This window comes from Petaurus breviceps, unplaced genomic scaffold, assembly GCF_028583685.1.
Source record: "Petaurus breviceps papuanus isolate PSGF00001 unplaced genomic scaffold, PetGlider_PUasm1.0 188, whole genome shotgun sequence".
NCBI classification, from domain to species: Eukaryota; Metazoa; Chordata; class Mammalia; order Diprotodontia; family Petauridae; genus Petaurus; species Petaurus breviceps.
This window is the reverse complement of record NW_027185804.1, coordinates 37,042,802-37,051,261: the sequence shown is the minus strand read 5'-3', so window position 1 is coordinate 37,051,261 and position 8,460 is coordinate 37,042,802. Positions and strand designations below refer to the sequence as shown.

Below are 8,460 nucleotides of genomic sequence, written 5' to 3'. Positions count from 1 at the left end.
CCCCCCCTTGTCCCCCTCCCCCTCCCCTCGATCGGCGCACGGGCGACCTTCCCCCCCTCCCTTTTCTTTTCAATGGGCCACAACCCCCGCCCAATTCTAAAACAAAGTCACCACATGGAAAGGCCTCACCAAAGCTGCTTTTTCATCTCTCCCATACCCTGCTGACAGCCATTGCTGCCCACCCTGGAGCCCCTGTCACCAGATCTATCCCTTTGAGTTGAAGAAATGATTAGTATCATCTAGTTATAGCTCAAAGGGACATTAGAGGTTATCAGTATCAGAATATGATGATATGAACATCATATTTTATATGATAATATGAGAATCAAAAGATGAACAATAAACAAATCACTTATCTTGGCTACTTATTTAATAAGTTGAAATTAGCTAAATAGAAGAAATAGGATGTGCTTTTTTTTTTTAAGTAAGTGTGGAATGCCCCTCAAACTAGTCAAATGCTAGGTCGTAGAAAAATAGCACATTTGTTTGATGAGGAGCCTTTTTATGTGTTTTGTTTTTCAGACAGTGTGTCATAATTAGAAACAAGTGAGTAAAGGTTTTAATCGAAGCTGCCTAGAAACTGAAAAACTCTTAAATAGCAATTGGTCTTGAAAAGAAAAAAGATGTCATATAGAGGCCACTGACAACAGTTATTTCTACATCTTCAAATCTTTGAGGCACTGACAAAACAGTTCTTCAAGGCAAATTTCTATTCCTAAGTGTTGGTGTTGAAAAGAAAGTATTTCATTGAGCAAGCATTTATTAAACACTAATGTGTCTGGCACAGTGTAGGTGAAAATAAAGCCATCCCTAGCCATGTGCAGCGGCCATTTTATTGGTGGGAAGAACACATTCATACAAGGAAAGACAAAGAGAGTGTGACTTCCAGGAGTACTTGTGTTCCAGAGGGCGCGCTGGGGGTGAGTGCATGGCCTAGGACAGACGAAGATGGGCATGGCACACTGACAGGGGAGCTGGGGTTTTGGCAGCCACGGACTCAGAATCACAGGCATTCTTAGTGGAGTACTGAGCAGCAGGGCTCAGAGTCCCTCAGTGTGGCGGATGAACCCGTGTAGAGAGGGGTCTAAGAGGGAGGAGCCAGGCAGGCGTCCCCTCCCTAGTTGGTGATCGAGGCAGGGACCATGCATGTTTGAGGTCCTCCCCCTCAGCCAGGAGGTCAGGTTTGCCCAAGACTCTCTCCAGTGCTGAGGAGAGCCTGTCACCTAAAGACACTGGAGAGGAATCAAATGATAGTGCAAAAGGTTGGGGTTTTGTTGTTGTTTTAAAAAATAACTCATTTTTACTCTTAAGTTTTTAGAAAATGAAAGAAAATTGAATTGATAAATAAAACCCGGATCTGGTTCTTTGAAAGTGCCATAAAATTGATAAATCACTAACAAATTTAATCAAAAAAGAAGAGAGAACACAATTACAAAGGGAAACGGTGCAATTGTAGCAGACACAAAAGGAAGTGAAAATATGAGCAGGGAACGCTAGCCACAACTAGATGCTAAACATATAGAAGATAATTTTTTAGAGTGAATAAGTTATTTACAAAAACATAAATGCCTGAATTTACTTAATAGTAACAGGTCGAGCTGGAATAAAACATCACAAATTATTCTGTGCCCTCCATCCTGCCCCCCTGCACATGTGTGTACCCACACACACACGGATGCGCACACACCAGACACATTCACTGATGAATTTTTTCAGACCTTCCAAAAACAAAATGACTTATTTATAAATGCAACAAAAGGTACTGGCCAGTACTTTTCCTAAGAAAAATATATAATGGTTATTCTTAAAATATGGCAAAGATAAATCTAAAAAAGGTCATATGCTCATATTTTATAATGAATATGGATTGAAAATTATGAAATAAAATTTCACATTATAAAATTTTGTCCATAGCAAGATAGCTTCAAAATTTAGAAACCATACATAAATCGTTTTTCATATGCAATCCTCTTTCTGTTCTTCTTTATATATAGAAGTGCTCATTTTATTTTGTGTTTAAGGTCAGAGTGAGGGGAAAAAATTTTTTAAAAAAGAAAGAAAAATGGCTGTTCATGACTAAGGAGATAGAGTCCATTATATCAAACTTGTAGACCATCAAAGACAGCTTAACAACCTGGTAGATAAAGAAAGCATAAACAAAAGAAACTAAAAAACCCAGATGAAGAGAAAACATTTGCTAAAAATCTAACATTTATTCATGTTTGAAAAACACTGAAAGGAATGGAAATAAAGGGATTTTTCTCTATACAATGAAAAAGGTCTGAAGACTAAAGCCAGCATAATGTACAATAAAGAGGCATTAAAACAGTTTCACTAAAAATACCAAAACAATATAGATTTTCACTGGCATAAGACAGTGGAACATGAGCTACATTTGGAGTTAGGATCCTGCTCTCAGTTTGAAACCTGGTTCTGCTTATAACCAGTGTGACCTGGGATGAACAATTACTTAAACTTTTCCAGTGTTCAGGTCCTTCCACTGTAAACTTGAGTGTTAGACTTGATCTTTCCACCTCTAAATCTGTGAGCTTAGACCACATCTCTTTAGCATCTTGTTGGAAATTGTGCAACAAGTCCAATGACAGGAAAAAGAAATAAGATTATTTAGGGGTGGCTAGGTGGTGCAGTGAGTAGAGTGCTGGCTCTGGAGTCAGGAGGACCTGAGTTCAGATCCTGCCTCAGACACTTAACAAAAAAAAACCTAGCCATGTGACCTTGGGCAAGTTACTTGAACCCAATTGCCCTCCAAAAAGAAAGAAAGAAAGAAATCAGATTATTTGGAATCGAAGAGGTCAGAATTAGGTCTTTTCCAGTTCTAAATCTAGAATCTTTATAGGTAATTTGATAGTATATCTAGAAAATCCACCTTTCTCACAAAATTGAGACAAATTATTATTAGCAAGATCGTAGTATATAAGATTTATCCACAAATTATTTGTACTTTTTAGTAGTAGTGAAGATCAGGAAAATGTAAAGAACCTCACTTACAAAAAAAGTGAAATACTTAGTAATTAAGCTTTCTAGAGAGAGACCTGTATGAGAATGACAGCAGAACTGTAATGACTGAAATAAGGCTTAAATAATTTGAGTGACCTTCAGAGGACTGTTCAGTATAATAAAAATGAAGATAAAGAATATGCAAAGGGGACAGCTAGGTGGTGAAGTGAATAGAGCACAGGCCCTGGAGTGAGGAGGACCTGAGTTCAAATCCAGCCTCAGACACTTGGCACACTAACTGGGTGACCTTAGGTAAGTCACTTAACCCCAATTGCCCTATCTTCCCCCCTCTATGGGAAGTTAAAATTAGGGAAAGAGTTTGTTATCTAACAGTTGTAGTAGGGAAAATTTTGCTATTTGGCAGAAAATAGATTTAGAGTTGTATAGTTATACCATATACTCTACTCAGATGACAGCTTTGAATGTGACCCACCAGATCTCTCAGTGAATTCCAGCAGTCTGATGGGACTTTTAAAAAGAAAGAAAATAGAAGAATATGTTTATTTCAGTTATAGGGAGGAGATTATTTTTGGTAGGGAAAGGGCCAAGATAGATGCCTGATAACACTAAAATAAATTTCTGCTCATTGAAAAGTAATATGATCAAAATTACAAGAAAACATGGGGAAATTTTCTGGCAATTATGACAGGTAAAAGTGACACAGAAAATATATATAGGGGACTGTTAAGAGATTATAAAGCCTTCCCTGATGAATAATGGTGAAAAGATATGAACATTTTGCAAAAGAAGAAATATATTGTTTATGATCACTTGGGAAAAAAAAATTGAACCTTCCCAATGATCAGAGATAGACGTTAAACGGCTTCCACCTCACACTGATCAGATTGGCAAAAACAACAAAAAGCAATGAAGCTCAGCGTTACCAGAGTTGTGAGGGAACCATTGTGCACATTTGTGGCTGACAATCACAAATTGATATGATAATTTGGAAAGCAAATTGTCATTTTGCTACAGCAGTTACAAAAATAATTTATACTTTGATCCAAAGATTCAGTTGTTGGGAATGGACCTTGAGTCTTAGCCCAAAGGGGAAAAAACCTCTCTATGCTGAGATTTTGAGAGGCATTATTTGTAATTGCAAAAACCTAAAAGTAGCCTAAACATCCAATAGTAGGGGAACAGTCAAATTATAATATATAATGGAATGCTCTAATATAATTAAAATCAAAAGGCATAAAGAATAGAAAGAAATTTGGGAAAGACATTTTTATGAACTATTGCGAAGTGAAGAAAGCAGATTCAGGCCATCAGAGCAATCGGAGCATTTGGAATCGTGACCATGTGGAAATGTGACCATGTAAAAGGGAAAGTGAGTGGAAATGGATGGACCAGATAAGCTGAAGGAATGGTGCCTCAAAATTCATTTGTCATGTCATTGCAAATAGTTTCAAAGTAAGTTTAGTTGATGGTGCTGATGATTAACAATAAGTTTGTAGCCTTTTTTTGAAAATAGCTTGAAATAACTTCTATTTCTTCCCCATCAAAGCACCTGTGGAAGATTCCATGGCCAGCTCTGGGGAGTCCAAGCCTGACCCCAAAAAAGCCAGAGGTGGAGGAGTTTCTTCAAAAGCCAAGGTAAGAGAATTCTTGACTGAATTAGGAATGACTTTTATGCATCTGATTTCAGGGTAAATAGAAGTTGAAGTGAGCAAGATTTTTTTAAATGCGTGAAGCACCGTTATTTCCATTACTCGTCGTCCTAGGGGTAGCATATTTGTGAAGGCCTTCCCTAGGAGAAGCTGACAGAGGCTGCCTTTGAGGGCACACCCTGTCTTCTGGATATGCTGTTATTGATCCAACTTCTTTTAAAAAGCTCTGCAATAGGAAGAATGAGACCTACTTTTTCCAAACCCAGGGTCATCCCACCCTCTCGCTTTCTCGTACTCTTTCCTTCCTCCCTCCCCCATTAAAAAAGATAAAAGAGTCGCAATAAAGGCTCCAACTCGAAGTGGGGGAGAAAGAAAGTAAAGGGGGTCTTTGACACATGTTTTAAAATGCCTAGATCACAAGCAAGACAGCTTTGAAAGGTTTTCTTACATACGTAAGTTGACGTTTTTATTTTTTACTATTTTGTTTGGCTGTGTTTTTCTTTTTCTGTGAGGCAATTTGGGGTTGTGACTTGCCCAGGGTTGCACAGATAGTAAGTGTCAAGTGTTTGAGGTGAGATTTGAACTCGGGTCCTCAGCACTCTATCCCCTGTGCCACCTAACTGCCCTTACCTTCAGAAGTTACACGTTAATTTTATTATGTCCTTTGGAAGGCAGGCTATATTTGAGAGATTCGTGTCTCAATGTGCCATCCTCTTTTTCCTGTATACTCTCTCTATGGAAATGCACATTTTATTTGGCATGCAGTTAAAAATTAACAGAGACATCATATAAGCTGCACAATGAAAGAAAAAAGGTAAGTTCAGCAGTGGTGATAGGAGATTACAGACCCCAAGAAAGGGGAACCCTCCAGCTAATGGGGAAAAGAGCCACAGGAGCACAGTTGACTTTCAGCAGATTTATTACACCCCGAGGGCCTGGGAGTCCTCTTCTCCTTGTTCCCTCTCTCTTCTCTTCCTTTCCCCATGCTCATGATCTAGTGGGTCTGCCTAAGAGAAATTCCCTAAATTAAGCTGGGAGGATGAGGTCCTTTTCTGTTCTAGTTCCTGCCTACTCTTCCCTCCCCTCTCATCCAAATCTCTTATTTGTGGGCAGGGAGGGAGTCTTTATATTTTTGCTTTGTCTTACAAATGGCCTCAGTCTGGTTTTTGCCATGTAGCAGCTGTTTTGACAAGAAAGTATTTGGGCTAGGGAAAAAACCCTCCTAGCTATTTAAGGATTTTTTTTTTTTCCTTTTCCAACCGGGGAGGGCAGGGCACTTGGGGTTAAGTGACTTGCCCAAGGTCACCCAGCTAGTAAGGGCTGGTGCTCTATTCACTGTACCACTTAGCCACCCCTATTTAAGAATTTTTGATCTACTTTCATCAGGTAATGCTTGTTGTATTGATCATGCACATTTAAATTCAGTGAGTGCATGAACTTACATTACCTGCTCTATATATTCCTCTTAACCAGTACAAACATTTTGGAACTTGGATTCTAGAAAAAACTACTTATCAATTTTCAGTGTACTTCATACGAATGGATCAAAAAGGCAGCTAGGTGTGGGACACTGGGCCCAAAGTCAAGAAGACCCGAGTTCAACTCTTACTAGTTGTGTGACCGTAGACATGTCATGTAATCTGTCCACCTCTAGTTTCCTCATCTGTAAAATGGAGGTAATAATAGCACCAACCTCACAGAGTTGTTGTGAGGGTCAAATAGAGTAATAACTGTAAAGCACTCATCCCCGTGCCTGCCACATAATAGGTGCTATGTAAATGTTAGCTATTCTTACGGTTGTCATCATCTTCAGTCTGTGACAGCAAGCTACAAAGGGTTCTGATTCGATTGTTCCATACCAAAGGATAGAGTAAAGCTGTTTGACTGAAGGAATATGAAATGGAACCCTCTTTTCAGGGTTCTTTTAGCACAAATACCTGGAAATAATGTTAAGGACTTCATGTAGCTCAGTACTTTGATTTGCCTGAACAAATCTATTTTTTGGCTTATTGCAGCTATCTAATGGTAATGCCAGTTTTTCTGACTGCAATACCAGCCTGAGCAAGAAACAGACAGACACACAGGTACCCAGGAACAGGGCTGGTTCTCATGGGGTCACTTGGTCAGCTGTGGGGGAGTGGCGTTTTGTTGTCAGCAGAACACACACAGAGGATGTGGGATGTTGCCTGTGAGATTCTGTAGTCACTCATTTCTCTTTGATGTGGAACAAAGAGCTGATGGCCACTGTGGATCAATATGGCCGAATCTGCACTTTGTGGGCCAGTCCATTCCTTCCTGAGGAGAGCTTTGTTTGGCTGTGCTGCTGATCACTTGCCCCTCCACGTTTTCCTTTGCTCATCCTTCTCCCCATCATATTTCCAGGGTGTACAAGGAAAGAAGATGCCAAGTAAAACTAGCTTAAAGGAAGAGGATGATAAGTCTGGTCCTATTTTCATTGTTGTACCAAACGGAAAGGAGCAAAGGATGAAAGATGAAAAGGCGTTAAAGGTAAACCCCGAGTATAGTCCAGAGTCACTGCTGTATCATGTGGTGCCTTGTCTCAAAACTAAATCTTAGCTGTGTTACAGGAGCTAATGTAAAGCTCTTTACAAAAGCCATGATTCCTAAGCTCTACCATGTATCTTCTGTTCATCAGAGAACTCTTCATTGAGCCTCTTTAGGGAAGATTCCTTGTTGGTAGAGATTGCTTTATTTCATCATCAGTCCCTTTTGAACTCCTATGATTATCAGGCTTAACTTTTAGATTACATATGTGGCTAGTCCAGCTTTGTCTGAATATCAGTAATTGAGGCTTGACTAGGATCCTTCCCTACATCTGCATCCGTAGGTTTTGCCAAGTTCATTCAACAAACATTTCATGAATCCCTAGTATGTGAAAGACCTAGGTACTGGGGATAAAGAGACAAAAGCCAGACTGGTGCTGCCCTTGATGTGACATTCTCCTGGGGGCTCAGGATATGTGCTCAGATGATTACATTCAAGGTTATTTTGAGGACCAAGAAAACCCTTAAGAACATTGGATTGGGGAAGACTTCATGAGGGAGAGGGGTGACACTTGCCCTGAGCCATGAAGGAAGGAGCTTAGGCTCAGACTTAGGACAAGACAGCTTAGGCTAAATAGAGGTAAACACATACCATGCTTTTTTCCTTCTTTTACTGTAAGTTCATCCTGTAAACATGGAGCCTGTTGAACTGTGATATCTGGGGCTCTGACCACCCAGGCTGCTATAACACAAACAGAGCTTTTTTCTGTAAACACACTGCACAGACATTGGGTTCATCAGCTCAGGCATTCCCCAGGTGCTTATCTGTGACCCCTTGCAGGTGCTGAAATGGAATTTCACCACTCCCCGGGATGAGTATATTGAGCAGTTAAAGTTGCAGATGTCCAGCTGCGTGGCCCGATGGTTACAAGACGAGATGTTTCACTCAGACTTTCAGCATCACAACAAAGCCCTGGCTGTTATGGTTGATGTAAGTTTGGAGTAGCCTGTAAATACCTGTGCTTGTTTGGTGGAGAGGGAGGAAGGAAGTTGTTATTCCCAGCTGAGATTTGGGTCTTATATGTGATCAGCTGTACCGTGAAAAATGAACATTGAAACAGCAACATGAAATAAGAAAACCTGTCCAGTCCCAGAATTGCCGTCCATTTTCAAATCCTATAGCTTCCCATAGCTCTGGTGATGGTGTCATCAACGTACTGCTTCTATCTGTGCCTCCATTCATCTTCAGCCACATGTTCTCTATGATGCTTCCATACTCTTGTTTCTGGCTTTTCTCACCTCAGTACTCTATCAATATAACTTTCTAT

The 8,460-nt window shown here is 40.0% G+C and overlaps 1 protein-coding gene across 5 annotated transcripts in view; it reads left to right on the top strand.

Moving 5' to 3' along the window:
- CKAP5 (cytoskeleton associated protein 5) overlaps positions 1-8,460 on the top strand; it is a 90,121-nt gene that overhangs the window by 67,654 nt on the left and 14,007 nt on the right. For all 5 annotated transcript variants that reach the window (XM_069091547.1, XM_069091543.1, XM_069091546.1 and 2 more), the window contains 3 exons: positions 4,526-4,614; positions 7,011-7,136; positions 7,974-8,123. In XM_069091547.1, coding sequence (XP_068947648.1) covers positions 4,526-4,614; positions 7,011-7,136; positions 7,974-8,123 — 365 coding nt within the window. The remainder of the gene's footprint in view (positions 1-4,525; positions 4,615-7,010; positions 7,137-7,973; positions 8,124-8,460) is intronic.